Source organism: Nerophis ophidion, linkage group LG15 (genome assembly GCF_033978795.1).
Source record: "Nerophis ophidion isolate RoL-2023_Sa linkage group LG15, RoL_Noph_v1.0, whole genome shotgun sequence".
NCBI classification, from domain to species: Eukaryota; Metazoa; Chordata; class Actinopteri; order Syngnathiformes; family Syngnathidae; genus Nerophis; species Nerophis ophidion.
The window spans coordinates 23399267-23421977 of NC_084625.1; the positions used below are offsets into that span (position 1 = coordinate 23399267).

The following is a 22711-nucleotide window of genomic DNA, read 5'->3' on the forward strand; positions in this document are numbered from 1 at the left end:
AGGGAAGGGGGGGGTTTAGGCCAAAATATGTTGCCCCACGGGAGCACAGTGGATCCTGAAAGCAGCCCCCACAGAGCAGGATGAGGCCATCTGCCCCGTCTTCAGCATCAATCCCACCTAGAAGACGCACACATGAGCAACATGGAGAGGCTTTACACTCACTGTTTGATCTGCCTGCGCCCCACAATGTGTGTGTGTGTGTGTGTGTGTGTGTGTGTGTGTGTGTGTGTGTGTGTGTGTGTGTGTGTGTGTGTGTGTGTGTGTGTGTGTGCGCGCACACTCTACTGTCTCACTGGAAATCAGATCCATTGACACTTAAGAAGGCTGCGTCTTCAAGACAAGATCAGAGTGAGTTTTATGCCCTGTTCATGACACAATGACAGAGGAAGATGTAGAATTAGATACAGCAGATTCGAACCTAACTCCATCCCTATAATCTCAGTTCAGCGGTGCATTTAGTCATGTGGGAGCCCCAAGCCAAAACTAGTCATTGGGGCCCTCCAAATGACAAAAATATGGTGATTTATGATGCCTGATGCCAACACATTCACTGTATTTAAATGACTCCCCATATTAATGTTTTGGTACTGGTAGCAAAATGTAATTTCATACTTTTCTAAATAAAGGGGACCACAAAAAAAGGCAGTGTTGGCTTTATTTTAACAACAAAAAAATTAATGAATGAATGGGTTTTATTTGTATAGCGCTTTTCTACCTTCAAAGTACTCAAAGCGCTTCGACACTACTTCCACATTTACCCATTCACACACACATTCACACACTGATGGAGGGAGCTGCCATGCAAGGCGCCAACCAGCACCCATCAGGAGCAAGGGTGAAGTGTCTTGCTCAGGACACAACGGACGTGACGAGGTTGGTACTAGGTGGGGATTGAACCAGAGAGAGTGAAAATCTTGTGATACATTAAACATGTGGGTCCTAATGCAATCAAAGATGAATGTTTACTTTTAATAAGTTAGTGAGCAACTAGACACCCTATCTCTTAGTAGTAAGTAAGCAAACAAAGGCTCCTAATTTCTGCAGCAACATTTTGTGTCATTTCCCATCGTAGTATTTTGTGTAAAATATGAGGGACAAGCAGACCGCTAGCTTTCTGTTTACATTGAGCGATTGTATCCTCCTACGATGTGTAGAGAAGCATGTTTAGCTATTCCTCCTCCTGCAGGGATTTATACATACATACATACATATATATATATATATATATATATATATATATATATATATATATGTATATATATATATATATATATATATATATATATATATATATATATATATATATATATATATATATATATATATATATATATATACATATGTAAGCCACAGCGACCAGCACGTCCCCCACCTCCAGTTTTTCGGCCGGTTAAGCCGCAGCTTCCAGCGAGGCCACCTCGTCCAGCTCCAAGACCAAGTCCATGTCCAGCTCCAAGACCAGGTCCACGCCCAGCTCCAAGACCAAGTCCACGCCCAGCTCCAAGACCAAGTCCACGCCCAGCTCCAAGACCAAGTCCACGCCCAGCTCCAAGACCAAGTCCGCGCCCAGCTCCAAGACCAAGTCCACGCCCAGCTCCAAGACCTAGTGCACGCCCAGCTCCAAGACCAAGTCCACGCCCAGCTCCAAGACCAAGTCCACGCTCAGCTCCAAGACCAACTCCACGCCCAGCTCCAAGACCAAGTCCACGCCCAGCTCCAAGACCAAGTCCACGCCTACCTCCAAGACCGAGTCCACGCCCAGCTCCAAGACCGAGTCCACGCCCAGCTCCAAGACCGAGTCCACGCCCAGCTCCAAGACCTAGTGCACGCCCTGCTCCAAGACCAAGTCCACGCCCTGCTCCAAGACCAAGTCCACGCCCTGCTCCAAGACCAAGTCCACGCCCTGCTCCAAGACCAAGTCCACGCCATGCTCCAAGACCAAGTCCACGCCCTGCTCCAAGACCAAGTCCACGCCCTGCTCCAAGACCAAGTCCACGCCCTGCTCCACGTCGCCAAGCGCCGCCAGTGGCAGCTCCACGTCGACCGCCAAGCCCAAGCCCAAGTCGACCGCCAAGCCCAAGCCCAAGTCGACCGCCAAGCCCAAGCCCAAGTCGACTGCCAAGCCAAAGTCCAAGTCGACCGCCAAGCCCACACCGACCGCCAAGCCCAAGCCCACGCCGACCGCCAACGCTGTCGCCACACCGAGCTTCATCGCCTGCCACGATGACGACGCGTCCGCCTCCTTGTCGGCCACGGATGTGGCAGCTACGTGGGCGTCCACCACGCCAGGGATTCCGACATCCTCGTCGGCCACAGTTGTGGTCTCTACATGGTCGTCCGCCACGCCAAGGGGGTCGGCCACGGATATGGCCGTTCCCGGGTCGCCCACCTCGGTCCTCCACGCGTCGCCGCCACCTGACTCTGCCCCGTTGGATACGGGGACACGTGGTTTGGTGATCCACCGCCATCCCCCCTCCCGCCCTCCCATGACTCTCGATCATAGTTTTGTTTTTTGGGGGGTTTTTTGGACATCTAGTATCTGTCCTTAATGTGGGGGCTCTGTCATGTCTGATCATGCTTTTGTGTGACCGTGCTGCCCTGAGCATCCCCGATCTCGTTGGTTCTTGAAGCTAAGCAGTGTCTGGCCTGGTTAGTACTTGGATGGGAGACTGCCTAGGAATACCAGGTGCTGTTTGACCTTTGGACTCTTTAAGTTCCTTTTTTTTTCTCACTCTGTTTTGTCACCATGACGACCAATCAGTTCACCTGTCATGTCTCACACCTGCTTTCAATCACCACATCTCTATTTAAGCTTGTCATTTTATGTTGGTCGTCCTGGCGTCATTGTGTTTCTGTTCATGCTTTGTCCATGCCAGTTTTTTCATGCCAAAGTCCTTGCTACTCTTGTCCAGCCATAGTAAGTGTTATTTGCATTATGTTCATAGTTTGTTAAAGTGTTAGTTTTGACTCTTTTCCCAAGTTGTGCCTCCGCAGCGAGTGCTTTTTGTTTGTACCTTTTTTTAGTTAAAATTAAATCATGTTTTTACCTGAACGCCATGTTTTGAGTAGTCTGTCTGCCTTCCTGGGAGAACGACCCCGCAGCAAGCTGCGACCCCCCCATCCTGACAACATGTATATATATACCTATAGGTGTATATATATATATGTATATATATATATATATATGTATATATATATATATATGTATATATATATATATATATGTATATACCTATAGGTATATATACATATATATTGGTATATATATACATATACATATATACATGTACAGTATATACATATATAGGTATATATACATATATATTGGTATATATATACATATACATATATACATGTACAGTATATACATATATATATATATATATATATATATTGGTATATATATATACATAGACATATATATATATATGTATATATATATATATACTGTAGGTATATATACGTCACATTTATAAGTATGCATATACGTGTGTATATATATATATATATACACACATATGCATATATATATAGACATTTACATATATACACACATATATACATGTATAATTATATATATATATATATATATATATATATATATATATACACACACATATATATATATATATATACATATATATATGTATATATATATACACACACATATATTTTTTTAATCAAATGAATCTCTTATCATGTTTATCGTGTTGATGTCCACCAGTTAGATACAGTCAAAAAAGTCCTTAAAAGCATAAAGCCATAATCTAAAAAGCAACCACTATAGTTTTTCAGAATTCTGATGATGATTTCATGTGTTTTTTGTCTTGACACTCAGCGTGTCAACAGTGTCACTCCATGAGTGAGTGTGCCACACATTCATTGAGGTGGGATGTACCCATCACTGTGAGACAGTATTATATTCACACTATCAAAGTTAGTGTCATATTTTTACAGAACCAGAGCCAGAAAGAATACACACAAACTAAATGAATATAACACTACAATACATACAATGAAAAAATTTAAACAAAAAATACATATACTGTATTTCTCACATGGTTTTCTTTTCCACAAAACAATAGTAATTTCTGTAAATAGGGCTTTTGCCTTTGAGATTCAATAAATGTATTTCATTTTGAAGTTCTCTTGCTGTTGTACCCCTAAGTCTTTTAAAAATTCCTCAAAAACGTAAAGTCATTACAAAAATGTTACTTATTGGAATTTTTCATTATTACCATGATTTGCTGACTTTTTTATGTGTTTTTTTTTTTTCCTGTTGGGAATCAAGGGCACAGATGGAGAGTCGGTGAAAAGGTGGTCACTCTTTTATGAGTCCACTCAGCTTCAGTCCTGTCTGCTAGCTACATGGGTCACGCACACACACACACACACACACACACACACACACACACACACACACACACACACACACACACACACACATGCATTTAGTCCATCAATAGGCACTAACACACGCGAGCTACACTCAGCTTGTAACAAACTTGTGATGGATCAACTTTTGAAATGTTATCATGATTAACATCATTTATGAATAGACTGAAGACTATATAGCTCTCAGGAGGCCATGTTTACTTTTCAGCCAATCGGGGGCGGGGCTATAGAGTCCAAAGTAACCAATCAGGGCGGAGTTGCAGAATAAAAGCGGTTCCTAACAAACTTCCTGATATCCTGTTAAGTCATTCTTTCTTCTTCTCCTTCTGTCTTTCCTTTGTCCTTTCCTCCAAGGGGAGGAGCTTCTTTTTCTCAGAGGAGCCCTATAGGGTGTCATATAAGTGGGAGGAGCTTGTGCAAGAATGATGATGTTCCTGTCTGAGCGTCCATATTTGAAGGACGGGTCAGGCTGTTAAACAGGCTGAAAGGTGGTGACCTCTGACCTCTAACAAGACTGCTGTCCATCCATCCATCTTTACATTCAATCATCTTTCTATCCATCCATCTATTTTTACAACCAATCATCTTTACATCCAATCATACTCTTATCCATCTATCCATCTGTACATCGAATCAACTTTCAATCCATCCACCCATTCATCTTTACATTCAATCATCTTTCTATCCATCTATATTTACATCCAATCATAATTTTTGTATCCATCGTCCATCCAACCATTTTTCTATCCATTCAACTAAACATCTTTACATCCATCAATTTTCCTTCATCCATCCAACTATCTAATCCTCTTCCAACCATCCATATTTCCAATCACCCAACCAACTATCTAATCATCTTTCTATCCATCCATCTATTCAATCATCTATTATCCATTCATCTATCCATCCATTCAACTACTTGTCTTTCTCGCATCATCTTTCCGTCATCCATCCATCTAATCCTCTTTCCCTCATCCATCTTTCCAATCATATAACAAACTATGTAATCATCTTTCTATCATCCATCCATTATCATCTTAATGTCCAAGCATCTCTCTATCCATCCATCCACCCATCCCTCAATTCAATCATCTATTATCCATTCATCTATCTCTCTATCCATCCATCCAACTGATCGTCTTTCTATCCATCATCTTTCCGTCATCCATCCATCTAATCCTCTTTCCAATCATCTAAAAAACTATCTAATCATTTATCATCCATTCATTATCATCTTAATGTCCAATCATCTTTCTATCCATCAATCTTTCCTTCCATTTATCAATTGAGCATCCATCAATATATCCATTGATCCATAAAATTAATCATCTATATATCATCCATCTTTCCATCCATCCAATCATTGTGTTATTATTAATTTATTCATCAAACAATCTTTCCAATCATTCAACCAACTATGTGATGATCATTCCATCCATCCACCCATCTATTGCTCTTTCTATACCCGTCTTTTTTGTGTAATAATTATATCCATTTTTAATCTATCTTTTATAAATCTCACGGAGTGACAATGTGTGTGTGAGGCATACTTGCCAACCCTCCCGGATTTTCCAGGAGACTCCCGAAATTCAGCGCCTCTCCCGAAAACCTCCCGGAAGAAATTTTCTCCTGAAAATCTCCCGAAATTCAGCAGGATTGCATTGAGACGGATTCATATGTTTTTAGACAAATTTACTAGGATATTTCTGGGAAATCCCTTATCTTTCTATTGTGTTGCGAGTGTTTTAGTGAGTTTAACAGTACCTGATAGTCGGAAGTGTACGTCCACGGCCGGGTGTTGATGCGCAGTGTCTCAGGGATGTCAACGGCAGCTATGGGCGGCACAAGCTCAGCTGATATCCGGTAAGAAGCGACTTTTTAACCACAATTTTCTCACCGAAACCTGCTGGTTGACATTCGGTTGGGATCCATGTCCGCTCTGATCCATAGTAAAGTTTCACCTCCGTGAATTTTAAACAAGGAATCACAGTGTGTTTGTGTGGCTAAAGGCTAAAGCTTCCCAACTCCATCTTTCTACTTTGACTTCTCCAATATTAATTGAACAAATTGCAAAAGATTCAGCAACACAGATTTCCAAAATACTGTGTAATTATGCCGTTAAAGCAGACGACTTTTAGCTGTGTGTGTGCGCAGTGCTCATATTCCTAACAGCCCGTGATGTCAAGCATACACGTCATCATTACGCGACGTTTTCAAGAAAAAACTCCCGGGAAATTTAAAATTGCAATTTAGTAAACTAAAAAGGCCGTATTGGCATGTGTTACTATGTTAAAATTTCATCATTGTTATATAAACTATCAGGTGGGTAGTAGTGGGTTTCAGTGGGCCTTTAAAGTCGTTTTTAAAAACAACTGCTAATCCTCCTCCTTTTCGACTCGACGACCGCGGAGAATTAAAGTAAGAACACTCCGGAGGCAGAAGTTCATGAAGAGGGGCGGACTCACCTGCTCTTAGCCATGTTTCCGTCACACAGAGGAAGTCAAGTCCGCGGGAAGTGAAGAAATCCTTCAGGATAAACGTTTTGTTTGTCAAAGATCTTGCGTTCACAAGACCGAACCTGGCGGGGGCCAGCACATCCAAGGGCGCAGCTAATCCAGGTGGGGCCCGACACACAACCAGCAGGTGGCGGGGGAGAGGAGCCACGAGGCGGGAAAGGAAGGCAGAAATCCTGCCATGTGAAAAAGCTGACTGGGACGTCGAAAAACTAACGTCGGAGTTGATCATATCAGTGGGAGAGGGGCAAAGATCCAACAGGGTTTGGCGCTCATACGCAAGCAGTGAGCTGACAGAGACGAAAATAGACGCAAACAACACAAAAATGAACAGAGCTGACAGCGAGAGACGGCAGGGCAAAGCACATACTGGCGCCATCTTCTAAAAACTCGGAAGTGACGTTACTGAAATAGTGAAAGGTAAGTGTTGTTGTTATTTTTTTAGTAACCAGCAAGCACAGTACAGTTAGTAGAACAACTGTGTTTTTATTACTGTGTATTTGATAGGGGCCATCTGAAAATCAACTATTTCTTTCATTTATATATATAATAAAAGAAATATACATATAGCTAGAATTAACTGAAAGTTAAGTATTTCATACATACACATATATACATATATACATTATATATATATATATATATATATATATATATATATATATATATATGAAATACTCAAGTTGGGGAATTGGCTGTAAAAATACTCTTCTCTTAACCACGCCCCCGCCCCAACCACTCCCCCAAACCACGCCTCCGCCCCACCACCGACCACGCCCCCCACAACCCGAAATCGGAGGTCTCAAAGTTGGCAAGTATGTGTGCAACTAAAACCACAACAACACAATTCATGCTTGCATTTTTTATTTCACTTTGTCCAAAAAAACAAAACATATGCTGATTAATGTGTAAATTAAAACATTTCAGACACAAAAATAGCTTTGGTTATTTATTGCAAAACCCAAATAGTCATAATGACAATTATAATAATAATATATAGGCAAGCACAACACATAGCACATGTATATAAATAGACACTCATGATTTTGCCTGACTAAAAAGGCCTGTACAAGAAAATATTCATAAATTAACATTTTAATTAGATTTTTTTTTTTTAGTTCCAGGGTCGATACTCCGCACTTGAAACAGTCAATCCAGAGTAAGGGAAGTCTCTTTGACTCTTATTGTTGTCCAAAACGGATTCTTCAACAGATCCAGTTCTTGGAGAAAGAATTGTTGAGTCCAACAGTTGCCCCTCTTTTGAAGACAAACAACAAGTATATTTAAAAAAAAAAAAAAAAAACACCTTTAAAAATTTTACATTATTTAACACATGTGCTATCAAAAAAATCCCATTTACATTACAATATAATATAGCGTATAGCAGGGGTCACCAACGCAGTGCCCGCGGGCACCAGGTAGCCCGTAAGGACCAGATGAGTAGCCCTCTGGCCTGTTCTATAAATAGCTCAAATAGCAGCACTTACCAGTGAGCTGCCTCTATTTTTTAAATGTTATTTATTTACTAGCAAGTTGGTCTCGCTTTGCTCGACATTTTTAATTCTAAGAGAGACAACACTCAAATAGAATTTGAAAATCCAAGAAAATATTTCATAGACTTGGTCTTCACTTGTTTAAATAAATTCATTTATTTTTTTACTTTGCTTCTTATAACTTTCAGAAAGACAATTTTTTGGAGAAAAAATACAACTTTAAAAATGATTTTAGGATTTTTAAACACATATACCTTTTTACCTTTTAAATTCCTTTCTCTTCTTTCCTGACAATTTAAAATCAATGTTCAAGTATTGTTTTTGTATTATTATTGTAAAGAATAATAAATATATTTTGATTTAATTCTTCAATTTAGCTTCTGTTTTTTCGACAAAGAATATTTGTGAAATATTTCTTCAAACGTACTATGATTAAAATTTTAAAAAATTATTCTGGCAAATCTAGAAAATCTGTAGAATCAAATTTAAATCTTATTTCAAAGTCTTTTGAATTTCTTTTAAATTTTTTGTTCTGGAAAATGTATAAGAAATAATGATTTGTCTTTGTTAGAAATATGGCTTGGTCCAATTTGTTATATATTCTAACAAAGTGCAGATTGGATTTAACCTATTTAAAACATCCATCCATCCATTTTCTACCGCTTATTCCCTCAAAATTTTAAAATTAATCTTAATCAGGAAAAATGACTAATGATGTTCCATAAATTATTTTATTTTTTTCAAAAAGATTCAAATGAGCTAGTTTTTCTATTCATATTTTTCGGATTAATTTTGAATTTTAAAGAGTCGAAATTGAAGATAAAATATGTTTCAAAATTTTATTTTCATTTTTTCGTGTTTTCTCCTCTTTTAAACCATTCAATTAAGTGATTTTTTTTTTATCAATTGAGAAAATTGGCTATTTCTGGCAATGTATGTGTATCAAACTGGTAGCCCTTCGCATTAATCAGAACCCAAGACGTAGCTCTTGGTTTCAAAAAGGTTGGTGACCCCTGGTTGTATTGGATATGAAGGTTGACTGACTTGTGTGAGTTCGGGCGTGCTGCCGGAGCTGCTGCTCCTCCTGGAAGAAAGCCCCGCACAGGTCGCACAGGAACGGCTTGTCCTTGGCGTGGGTCCGCCGCACGTGACTGTCGTGGGCGGCGTGGGAGGCGAAGGCCTTCCCGCAGTGCTTGCACTTGAATGGCCGCTCTCCGGAATGCTGTCGGATATGCGTGCGCAAAATACTGGAGGCCGTGAAGGCCTGGAAGGAGAACAATGACACGATGCTTGAAATATTGTATGATGGTTATTGTGATCGATGTTGACTTGAAGGATGTTTGTTTTTCAGCTACGTTGTTTTTATTAATCAGGCGAAAAAGTAGTTCTCATTCGTCTTTTTAGATCAGTGGTTGTCAACCTTTTTTCAGTGATGTACCCCCTGAGAACTTGTTCTTAATTCAAGTACCCCTAATCAGAGCAAAGCATTTTTGGTTGAAAAAAAAAAAAGAGATAAAGAAGTAAAATACAGCACTATGTCATCAGTTTCTGATTTATTAAATTGTATAAAAGTGCAAAATATTGTCCATTTGTAGTGGTCTTTCTTGAACTATTTGGAAAAAAAGATATACAAATAACTAAAAACTTGTTGAAAAATAAACAGATGATTCAATTATAAATAAAGATTTCTGCACATAGAAGTAATCTTTAACATCAATATTTATGGAACACGTCAACAAAAAATCTAGCTGTCAACACTGAATATTGCATTGTTGCATTTCTTTTCACAGTTTATGAACTTATATTCATATTTTGTTGAAGTATTATTCAATAAATATATTTATAAAGGATTTTTGAATTGTTGCTATTTTTAGAATATTTAAAAAAATATATCACGTACCCCTTGGCATACCTTCAAGTACCCCCAGGGGTACAAGTATCCCCATTTGAGAACCACTGTTCTAGATTATTCAAAATACGTCCTTTCTACAAGTTCGTCTTTAATGAAAAAAATACAATATAATATAAATAATTTACCATAATAAAAAAATGTTTTAGATCGATTTTCAAAGTGTTTTTTATTATTTATTATTTTTTTTAAGCTTTGTTGTATTTTAAATCAGGTGATAAGTATAGTTCCATGTATTACAACTCGTTTGCCTTTTTGGATGATTTAAAATACATTTGTTCTACAACTTCATCTTTGAGGAAAAACAAATGACAGTAGGGTTTAAATAATATATAATAGTAGTATGACTGCTGTTTTTAAAATAAGTTTGTTTTTCAAGTTGGTTGTACTTTTAATCAGGCAATTAAGTATTTCCACGTATCACAACGGTTTCTTTTTGGATGATTCAAAATACTTTTTTTTCTTTCAAATACTTTTTTCCTTTAAGTTATTTACGACTATATTAATTCAGGAATTAGTATACCATTAAAGTTAGCTCAAATTTGACGAACTAAAAAAATCATACTTACTTGTTATATGAAAAAACAACTTTATCTTATAAATGCTTGGGTTTTATGGTACAATGTGTCAATTATTCACAGAGAAAAGTAAAAAGATGACCACACAGACCTCAACATAATTCTATTTTTACTGACATCTTATTTTTTTATTTGCATGCAATGTTAGGATATATGAACATTTAGTTGTGGCTACTATACATAATTATGTCATTAAAAATAATATTTTTATTTTATTTTTTACTGTAATATTTACAAAATGAGGCAAACAATTTAATTATTAGTTACTGAAGCAGAGATGGTGACTGTGTGTTATGATAAACGCGATAGACTTATCAGATTACATTTTTTATTATCTATAGCAGGGGTGTCAAAAGTGTGCCATAGAGGCCTTTTGTGGCCCCACAGCTTATGTTTTAAAGGCCCACGCCACATTCTAAAAATACTATTAAAATAAAATAAAACATAAAAAAAGTGAAATAAAAAAGCTTAAAGGTGAAATGTAATTCAGAAAAAGTTGCAATGTTGACTAATAAAACAAAGATGGGTTTTTTTTCTTTCAAACTGTCATTGCTCGAAACATAATATTGAATCAAAATCAATGTTATTAAGAATTATTGACCTATCCAGGGTTCCCATTACTTCACATAAAATATTCCACCAAGAAAAATATTTTTGGTGGAAGATTCTGCATATTTTGTGTGTTTGCCATTAAAAACATAGTTTTGTTTGACAAAAAAGGGCAGAAAACAAACAAACAAAAAACAACATAAAAAAACAAAAACATTTTGAAATGAGGGATGGATGTGAAGTTGACTCCAGATATTTAAGCGTTAAATATAAAATGTATGTATGCCCTGGCACACCATCATCATTTCATGACCCAAGCAAAACACTTTTTACACTCTTATACTGAAATAAATACACCTACAACTTATTGAATAAAAACATAGAAAAAACTACCAGCAGCGGTAAAGTTAAGATCCATGAAGGAAAGAAGAAAGTGAATGAATGTTTCTAATTGAATACATTTACATATTTATACACATCTGTTTTCTTTTTTTTTCCTTTATGAATAAAGAACAATTTATGACAACCTTTTTTCAAAACACGATGTAGAATGTGAGATATACAACAGGATAATGAATACTTTTATCAATTGTTTTCAAAACGCTTACAAAAAAGTGGGACCCCAAAAATTTACTGTGGGACCCCATTTTTATGACTTGATGGGGTCCCTGGGACCCCATTTTAAAAATCCCTAGCGCCAACACAGCAGTCAACAGAGGAGAAAAAATGCTTTATTTAAATAAATATATTATTTATAAAGCAAGTTCGAGTATCATTGGCAAATTTTCACCTACTCCCAGCCTTGGCGTGCTGCCCGCCTTGGCAGCATATATGTGTCCTCTTTGGGATTTCAGAATATGGTCAGCCTATTTTATACAATACTGCAGTTTTTTCGAAAACTGCCAAATAAAAACATTTTGATCAAACATATATCAAATATGCCTGAATTTTGTCATTAACATGTGCAATGAGGCAATACAACAATAAATGACTCATTAGTAGGAATTATTAGATTTTTAATCAGGCAATAAAATAGTTCCACTTTTCAGATCTCTCATCTGTCTTTTTTGATGGTTTAAAAAAAAAACTATTACTAAAAATACACAAGCAATACATTAATAAACAATTTATTCGTGTTATTTATGATTACAATTATTTTAGAATTACTTTCAAACCATGGTATAATAATTAGTAGGCTAATAAAGATGGGAAGATAAATTATCTAAGGGTTTAATTCATGCGCAAGTGGGGGGGAGGGGGGGAATAAGGATTACGTTCAACAAAACATTCCCAGAGTGTTTTAAAAAGGGGAGGATGAAAAGAAGACAGAAGAAAAAAAGGCTCCTGCTCATAAAGTAAAAGAATAACGTGGTCAGACAAAAGGGTGGGTGTACATCTGGCAATAATTAGCATGTAAGTGTCTAAGGTGGAGCGTGTCCGCGGAGGGACACAATAGGGACAAATACGCCATGAAACATGGAAGTGACTAAGTGGGGCGGAGGAGGGCGGACAGCAATGATACCGTACAAAGATGGCGGATTTTCATTTCACTTCTCCACTTTAAATCTTTTTTTTTTTTTTAATGTTGAGTTAAGAAAATGAATATTTATTTTAACGTCTAGTCATATATATATATATATATATATATATATATATATATATATATATATATACGTGTGTGTGTGGGAAAAATCATAAGACTACTTAATCTCTACAGAAATGTTTCATGAGGGGTTCCCAGTTCTGTAGAGATGAAGTAGTCTTGTGATCTTTCCCACACGTACATATATTGCGCTCTACCACGGTATTGAGCACTATTCTCTGGATAATCTAATATATATATATATATATATATATATATATATATATATATATATATATATATATATATATATATATATATATATATATATATGTATATATGTATATATATGTATATATATATATATATATATATATATATTTATATATATATATATATATATATATATATATATATATATATATATATATATATAACACATTTCGAATTAAAACAAACAAATTAATATTTATATTTACTTACCTTGTTGCAGTAGACACACTTATATGGACGTTCCCCAGAGTGAACTCGCATGTGTTTGTTGAGGCTGGAAGACTGAGAAAAACTCTTTCCACAAACCGTGCACTGCAATAACACACAATGTTGACAAAATAATTATTAATAATTATCTGCAACGTTTTACATCTCATGTTTGGATATAGAGTGCAGGATATTACACACCCAACTCAGTATTTGGTAAAAATTGATTTTTTTAAACCCATTAACCATTTTGAATATAGGTATTAAAATATAAAATAGTACAGAATAATAAAAAGTAAAATATAATAATTTGTCGTACAGTATTTGCACATTTCTAAGTGAATATAAGGCGCATTTCAAGGACAATATTTCAGGCATATGAAAGACGAAAAGGCCGAAAGTGATTTCTCCTTTCCTAGAATAGAATATAATTGAATAGATCTTTATTGTCATTGTACATGGTACAACGAAATTGTAAGCACAAACCAATTTAGTGCAAATTCATCATAACACATAGAAACATAGATAAATAGATAAAAATACCAAGCACACAGGTCACATGCACAGTCATTATTGTCTTGTGTTCAGCGACACTATTGCTCTCGGGTAAAAAGTGTTCTTAAATCTGTTTGTCCGGCATTTTATTGTCCTGTATCTCCTGCCTGAGGGCAGCAGTTCAAAATGTTTATTTCCAGGGTGAAATGGGTCCCTTATGATGTTTTGGGCCTTTTTGAAGCAACTGACACTATTCACATTGTGAAAGAGGGCCTTTTTTTTTTTTTTTCAGCAAATATTTTCAGTGCTTTACTGAAGACTACTTTTATATTTAAAAAAAATATATATGTGATTTTTTTAGGGGTCCAATTTTCATTGAAAAATAGGATTTTTAAAAGCACAAAAGTTCACAATATAGTAAGTCATACTTCCACCAACCATTTTTCTTGATTTGAGTTTTATTGCAAATGTTTTGATACATTTTTAACAAACTATATTAATGTTCAGAATTATATTTACGTATAGAACTGCATAACTCCTGCAAACCCCATTTAAAGCTACAATTAGATCTAATATGTTAACATTGTTTTTGTAGATTTGTGTAACATTTTAATGTATGGATACGAAAAAAGGGGGAAGCACGGTGGAAGAGGGGTTAGTGCGTCTGCCTCACAATATGAAGGTCCTGAGTAGTCCCGATTTCAATCCCGGGCTCGGGATCTTTCTGTGTGGAGTTTGCATGTTCTCCCCGTGAATGTGTGGGTTCCCTCCGGGTACTCCGGCTTCCTCCCACTTCCAAAGACATGCACCTGGGGATAGGTTGATTGGCAACACCAAATTGGCCCTAGTGTGTGAATGTGAGTGTGAATGTTGTCTGTCTATCTGTGTTGGCCCTGCGATGAGGTCGAGACTTGTCCAGGGTGTACCCCGCCTTCCGCCCGAATGTAGCTGAGATAGGCACCAGCGCCCCCCGCAACTCCAAAGGGAATAAGCGATAGGAAATGGATGGATGGATACGAAAAAGGATCTTTACCCTCCACCATTGTTGTTTATTTATTGCATATTCCTTATTTATAATATGTATATTTTGTTTTATTATATATATTTCATTTATTATTCATATGTACTTGGGTCAAGACTATATTTTACATAACAATTCAGCAAATTCTTAGTTCATATTAAGAGTTTTCATAATGGAGCTGTTCCTTCAGCACCACACTGTCTCTTATTAACTCTGTTTTCCTGTACCTTGTGAGGTCTGTGTTTCTCGTGGACGTGCAAGATGTGAATCCTCAGCCTGTCTCGCTTCTCGAAGGACCTGCTGCAGAGGTGACAAGGGAACTTCCGGTCTCCTTGGTCCACACAGCGAGTGTACTTGAGGTGTTTGTCTCTGTAGTATTTGTAGGCAAACACTTTCCCGCACCTGTCACACTTGAAGCCTTCGCCAGAATCTTTTGAAACGACACAAATCCACTTTTAATGAGGAGAATGACGTAGAAAAGGGAGATGCTCTCACCTTCAGTGGAAGGAAGCGAGCTGTGGTCTTGTCCACAGTCCCTGAGTGTGAGCGGGATGCCCAGAAACTGCAGGTAAGAATCTCCATACCAAACCAGAAGCTCTTGCTTGGCTTTAATCTCCTTGCAGGCTTCATAGAAGATCTGACCCTGGATCTGCACTGCAATGAGGTTCTGCTCCTCTGGGAACCTGGCACACTTCACTAAGGACATCCAGTTGCCCGTCCCTCCTCTTCCGTCCACAAAATGACTCAAGCGTCCATTCTCAAACACCTGCAGGACAACATTAATATGAAAAAACCAGCCTTCAATCACTTCAAGGTGAACTTTGGTGTCCTCTCCACACCTCCCACATGAGAGTGTTGTCGTCGTATGTTTTCATCTCGCTGGTGTTCACCAGCTTGCCTTGAAAAGGACCAAAACGTGTCCCTTTGGCCATGATTTTGTCTGTGAAGACGCCACAGTGTGAGACGTCCCCCCACACCGCCTGCATGACGCTCAGACCTGCATGGCAGAGAAGTTGAATCAATTTCACAATCATAAAACCCATCAAGTTTCAGTGTTGGTATTTTTACCCTGAGGAAGATCTAGAGTGCCTTTGTCAAGCAGCAGCATGTGGGAGTCTGGAAAAGGGGAATACTGTTAGAGTAAAAATGAAGGAATTAACTTCATTTGGAGATTTAAAGTGAGCAATGAACTCAATTTAGAGAATTCTGGGGTTTTGGTTATTAAAGGCAAACAGAAATGAGCTCAGGTTATGAGAAGTTTACATTTTACTCAGTAAGAAAATGCAGAAATGTACTCCAATCGATCTTATTATGCAGACTATAGGTGTAGTTCTGTTAGGTACCAATCCTATATATGGAAACACACTTTCTTTTATAGAATGTGTAGAAGCACTTTTAAAGTATATATATATATATATATATATATATATATATATATATATATATATATTTAATTGCTTTTATTTTTTTATGTTTATATTTATGTGATAATGCCTTTTATACTGTATTTTAATTGTTTTATGTATTATATGTTATTGTATGTCTACTTGGACATTGGAGTCTGTAATAAAGATACATAAGTGATAGATATAATTTAATTAATTTTAGTTTTGTACTAAATAAAAGCAAAATACACGTCATTTGGACTTAAAAGAAAAAAAATTGAGTTAATTAGAAAAATTTCAAATTATTTTGTAAATAAAAGCATGTAAGAAATGTATACTCGAATTGGAAAGTTTTTTGCAAAAACTTACTTTTTTTAAAGTATATATATATATATATATATATATATATATATATATATATATATATATCCCAGTTCCAAAGACATGCACCTGGGGATAGGTTGATTGGCAACACTAAATTGGCCCTAGTGTGTGAATGTGAGTGTGAATGTTGTCTGTCTATCTGGTTTGGCCCTGCGATAAGGTGGCGACTTGTCCAGGGTGTACCCCGCCTTCCGCCCGATTGTAGCTGAGATAGGCGCCAGCGCCCCCCGCCACCCCAAAAGGGAATAAGCGGTAGAAAATGGATGGATGGATGGATATACATATATTTATTTATTTATTTATTTTTTATTTATTTTTTTTAAAATTTAATTGCTTTTATTTATTTATGTATATATTTATATGATAATGCCTTTTATACTGTATTTTAATTGTTTTATGTATTATATGTGATTATATGTCTACTTGGTCATTGGAGTCTGTAATAAAGATAGACAACCGATAGATAGAATTTAATTAATTATAGCTTTGTACTAAATAAAAGCAAAATGCACGACATCGGGACTTAAAAGAAAACAAATTTACTTAGTTTGAAAAATTTCCAATTTTTCGTAAATAAAAGAATGTAAGAAATGTATACTCAGATTGGGGGATTTTTTTTGCAGAAACTTACTCAATTTAGAATATGTTGGAAGACTTCTACATGAACACAAGTAGAATATCCTCAAATTAGATGTTATTAACTTTTATAACAAGTAAAAGCAGAGACAAATTTATTAAATGTAAAAAAACAAGCAAAAAAATCTGGAGGATTTTACTTTTCACTGATAAACTCAATTTAGGGAATTTTAAACTTTTAGTCCATGAAACTGCATCCAATTTAAAGGACTTTAGATTTCTATTCAATAAAAGCACACATAAATGAAGTAAATATGGATATTTTTAAATTTTTATTTAGTAAAATAACACATTAATGAAAAGTAAATATGGTGAGTAAAAGCATGCAGAAATGAAATAGATATGGATACTTTTAAGCGAATAAAAATAAATATGAATACTTTCCCACGTCTAGTAAATGAACGCCATTACGTACCTGATTTATCGGGCAGCTTGAGGCCGGATATGGCGTGCCTCTCCCGGCCTGCGGAGTATCCATACAACACCGTGAACAAATCATCCTCGCTGAAGTTGAAGCGGCCTTTCCCCGGCGGGGACGCCTGGCCGCGCGTCGTCTTCGGGGGCGACGTGGACGCGCAGCAGGACCTCCCGCTGGCCGGGCTGCTGAAGTCCGAGGACAGAGGACCCGCGGCGTGTTCCGCCAGCTCCTCCGGCTGCGACGAACGCAGCGGGTGTCCCTGCACCAGGTGGCCCAGGTAGGGGAGCCCCGGAGCCGGCAGCATGTGGTTGTGGTGAGGCAGGGGTTGCTGGAGGTGGTTGAGAAAGGGGTGGAGAGCCAGAGAGGAGGTGGACTTCAGCAGGTTCTGAGTCCGAGGTAAGAGCTCCATGTAAGGATTGTGGTGGTGGTGGTGAGGACCAGGGTAGAAGCCCCGGGGGGGACTTGTCTTCAACATGTCCGGGTGGAGACTCCTGTTTTGGGGGCTGAAGGAAGGCTGGAGAGGGTCAACGTGGATGGAGGAAATTAGGCTTTTTAATATATATATATTTTTTTTTTAACTAAAGAGTCATTTATTCAAGAAAAAAACCGACACCAATTATTGCGAAATAAAAATGTTGGGAAAAAACGAAAGTAGGCATCATTTAGTCCCATAAAAAACAAACATACATATATATATATATATATATATAATTAAAAAAAAAAAAAAAGTATTTTATCAAGAAAAAACGAGGATGGGCAACATGGATAGATGAAATTTCATATATATATATATATATATATATATATATATATATATATATATATATATATATACATATATACACACACTATATATTATATTTTTACATGAATGATATTCTATGTATGGACTTTTGAATATACAGCAGCACTAAAATATGTGATAATAAATACATTTACGCATACATTATATATACACATATATATATAATGTGTATACGTATATATATATACAAATATACATATATACACTGTATATTTCATTTCTTTATGAGCGATATTCTATGTATATACTTTTGAATATATAGCATCATTAAAGTATGTAATTATACATTTAAAACACACACACATACATGATATATACATATATAATGTATAAATATATATAATGTGTGTATATATATATATATATATATATATAATGTGTATATGTATGTATGTGTGTGCGTATATATATATATATATATATATATATATATATATATATATATATAATGTGTATATGTATGTGTGTGCTTATATATACATATATATATATATATATATATATATATATATATATATATATATATATATATATGTATACTGAAATGAAGAAAATGACATTTGTTTAGTAAAAATACATAGCAAAATGTAGTTTTTTGGGGAAAAAATAGGTTAGCAACATGGCAGAGATGGAGTACTCTAGATGAGATTTAACTAAATTACCGTAATATTGGTAAAAAAAAAAAAGAGCCAAAATATGTAATGAAATTAGAGAAAATATATATTTTTTAAAATGCACAATGAAATGTACATTTTTGGGGCAAAAAAGGTCAGCAACATGAGATTTTATGAAAAATTAAAAAAACACGCAAAACACATGCTTTAAATAAGAACAATTGCATTTTCTTTGTTTTAGTAAACAACTTGTGGCAAACAATAGTGAGGATGGAACATGGACGGGATGAAAAGTATGAAAGTGTTGACTAAAAATGCACATTAAAACTTTTTTTTTTTGAAAACATTTTTTTTGGGGCATGATTTTAGCCATAATAAAGACTCATGAATCAATGTGTGTGTTTTAGGAAGCAATTAGCTGTCAGCAGCACAAAGAAATACAAACCAGGGTCATGACACTGACTGAGAGCAGGGGTCAACTTCTTCATTTACACACACAAAGACCTTCAAATGAACTCTGAAACTTTTGGAAAGTCAAAAACAAAATTATGTTTACCTTGTGCGAAGGGGAGATGTTTGAGGGTGAAGTTGGCAGTCACATCTTCAGCAACACGCTGTCGTCAGGATCTTGGCCAGCCTCAGACTGAATGAGTGCTGTGGTCAACTGAGGGCATCCTCACTTGGAAGGATGCTTCCCTTCCTCCTATTGGCTCCTATAGAGGATGGACCTCATGCATCACAACAATGCTCTTGTTCTTTCTCTCTCTGCAGGGACAACCCAGCCTGTTAGCTTCTCCACTGGCCCAAACATTACCATATCACCCCCAGCCTTCAGTTTGATGTTATCTTCAACCGTGCAAGAGCAACTAATGTTAAGGGACTGAAAAGGCTCAAGAAACTTGTGTGAACAATACGATAAAGCCGTAAAAAATGATGACCAAAAAGTACTGTAACATTACAATTATCATCTACATGAATTTCCCAGCAATTGACTTATTTCACAGTAAAATACTGTAATTATAATCACAACAAATGACAGTAAATTCTAACTAATTTGTCTGAAAGGGGTTCAGTAGAAAACCCCCGTTGTATAATCAGTGACCAAATATGTGGTTATAACGAGAGTACTTTAATACACTTGTAGCGTTACAGCAATTAGTTGCAACTTTATTGTACTTACAGTACATTGCTGTAAATGGTACAGTCAAATGAATGCAATTAATAACCAGTAAGTTGCTGTGAATTTACCATGAACATTTCTAGTGATATTTACTTCTATTAGGAACTTTTCTGCTTACAAATTAATGGACTGATTAATATTATCAATCAATCAATCAATCAATCAATCAATGTTTACTTATATAGCCCTAAATCACTAGTGTCTCAAAGGGCTGCACAAACACAACACAAACCACTACCACATAAGGGCAAGGAAAACTCACACCCGGTGGGACGTCGGTGACAATGATGACTATGAGAACCTTGGAGAGGAGGAAAGCAATGGATGTCGAGCGGGTCTAACATGATACTGTGAAAGTTAAATCCATATTGGATCCAACACAGTCACGAGAGTCCAGTCCAAAGCGGATCCAACACAGCAGCGAGAGTCCCGCTCAGAGCGGAGCCAGCAGGAAACCATCCCAAGCGGAGGTGGATCAGCAGCGCAGAGATGTCCCCAGCCGATACACAGGCAAGCAGTACATGGCCACCGGATCGGACCGGACCCCCTCCACAAGGGAGAGTGGGACATAGGAGAAAAAGAAAAGAAACGGCAGATCAACTGGTCTAAAAAGGGAGTCTATTTAAAGGCTAGAGTATACAAATGAGTTTTAAGGTGAGACTTAAATGCTTCTACTGAGGTGACATCTCGAACTGTTACCGGGAGGGCATTCCAGAGTACTGGAGTCCGAAATGAAAACGCTCTATAGCCCGCAGACTTTTTTTGGGCTTTGGGAATCACTAATAAGCCGGAGTCCTTTGAACGCAGATTTCTTGCCGGGACATATGGTACAATACAATCGGCAAGATAGGATGGAGCTAGACCGTGTAGTATTTTATACGTAAGTAGTAAAACCTCAAAGTCACATCTTAAGTGCACAGGAAGCCAGTACAGGTGAGCCAGTACAGGCGTAATGTGATCAAACTTTCTTGTTCTTGTCAAAAGTCTAGCAGCCGCATTTTGTACCAACTGTAATCTTTTAATGCTAGACATGGGGAGACCCGAAAATAATACGTTACAGTCGTTCATCTCATTACGTCAAGCTTAAATAAGATGTTTTTTTTTTTTTAATCCATTTGGTTGAAAAAAAAGTAAGTTTATAATACACTTGGTGATTTTGGGGGGGAGAAATAATGTTGACTATTTTTGAATTCTGAAAATAGTCAGTAACAATTGTGTCAGGCTTGTCACTGACAGTTTGTGTTTAGTATTTCCTGTCCTTAGTTCCTGTCAGCACTCTTATTTTGGTTCAGCTTCCTGTTTGTCTCCCTGAGTGCTTTGTTTCCCCTCAGCTGTGGCTGATTGGCATCTGGCCACACCTGGTGTCAATCAGCCCGTTGCTATTTTACCTGATTTGTTCCTCCAGATAGTGCTGGATTTTTGTCGTTGCCACATGTCGCTTTTGTCGTTGCTACCTGTCATGTCGTGTCGTATCTTTGCAGTGTAGCGGTAAGCTATATTTTCGTTAGATGTTTGTAGCTTACGGTTTTTTGTTCCCTGCTTCCAGTTCGTCTTTATACAACACGTGACGACTTCTGTTCCCAGTTCTGTTTATGCTAGCCTCAATACTAAACCCTATTTGTTTTTGCTAGCTTCCATGCTAAACTCCTTTTATTTGCTAGCTCCCATGCTAGCTTTCTTAGTTGGTTATCCGCCTCGTGCGCGCTTTTTGTTTGTACCCTTTTTTTTCATTTTTGTTCTAGTATTTCAATTAAACCATGTTTACCTGCAAAATGCCCGCGTCCTTCTCTGCATCTTGGGATTCGTCAACAACAAACTCTGACAGAATAATCAAGCCAAATATGAACCCCGCAGAGATGTCTATGGCAGAGAGACTTAAAGTTTTAGAATCCATCCATCATCTTCCGCTTATCCGAGGTCGGGTCGCGGGGGCAACAGCCTAAGCAGGGAAACCCAGACTTCCCTCTCCCCAGCCACTTCGTCTAGCTCTTCCCGGGGGATCCCGAGGCGTTCCCAGGCCAGCCGGGAGACATAGTCTTCCCAACGTGTCCTGGGTCTTCCCCGTGGCCTCCTACCAGTTGGACGTGCCCTAAACACCTCCCTAGGGAGGCGTTCGGGTGGCATCCTGACCAGATGCCCGAACCACCTCATCTGGCTCCTCTCGATGTGGAGGAGCAGCGGCTTTACTTTGAGTTCCTCCCGGATGGCAGAGCTTCTCACCCTATCTCTAAGGGAGAGCCCCGCCACACGGCCGTTTCCCTGTACGATCAGTGC

The 22711-nt window shown here is 37.3% G+C and overlaps 1 protein-coding gene across 1 annotated transcript; it reads right to left on the bottom strand.

Annotated features, from left to right (window-relative positions):
- Positions 1–7858: 7858 nt before the first annotated feature.
- On the bottom strand, positions 7859–18337 carry prdm14 (PR domain containing 14). Its single transcript, XM_061922462.1, has 8 exons — positions 17836–18337; positions 16084–16131; positions 15855–16012; positions 15511–15781; positions 15243–15445; positions 13503–13604; positions 9446–9665; positions 7859–8165 (listed from the first exon to the last, which is right to left on the bottom strand). The coding sequence occupies exons 1-8, from the start codon at positions 18311–18313 to the stop codon at positions 8023–8025; spliced, it is 1623 nt and encodes a 540-aa protein (XP_061778446.1). The 5' UTR covers positions 18314–18337; the 3' UTR covers positions 7859–8022.
- Between the last annotated feature and the right edge of the window lie 4374 nt (positions 18338–22711).

Coding starts and splice junctions, on each gene's coding strand:
- prdm14 (XM_061922462.1), bottom strand. CDS start 18,313: ATGTTGAAGACAAGTCCCCCCCGGGGCTTCTACCCTGGTCCTCACCAC. Junction 15,446..15,510: donor CTCGCTTCCTTCCACTGAAG/GTGAGAGCATCT, acceptor TCGTTTCAAAAG/ATTCTGGCGAAGGCTTCAAG. Junction 8,166..9,445: donor GCACGCCCGAACTCACACAA/GTCAGTCAACCT, acceptor TGTCTTCAAAAG/AGGGGCAACTGTTGGACTCA.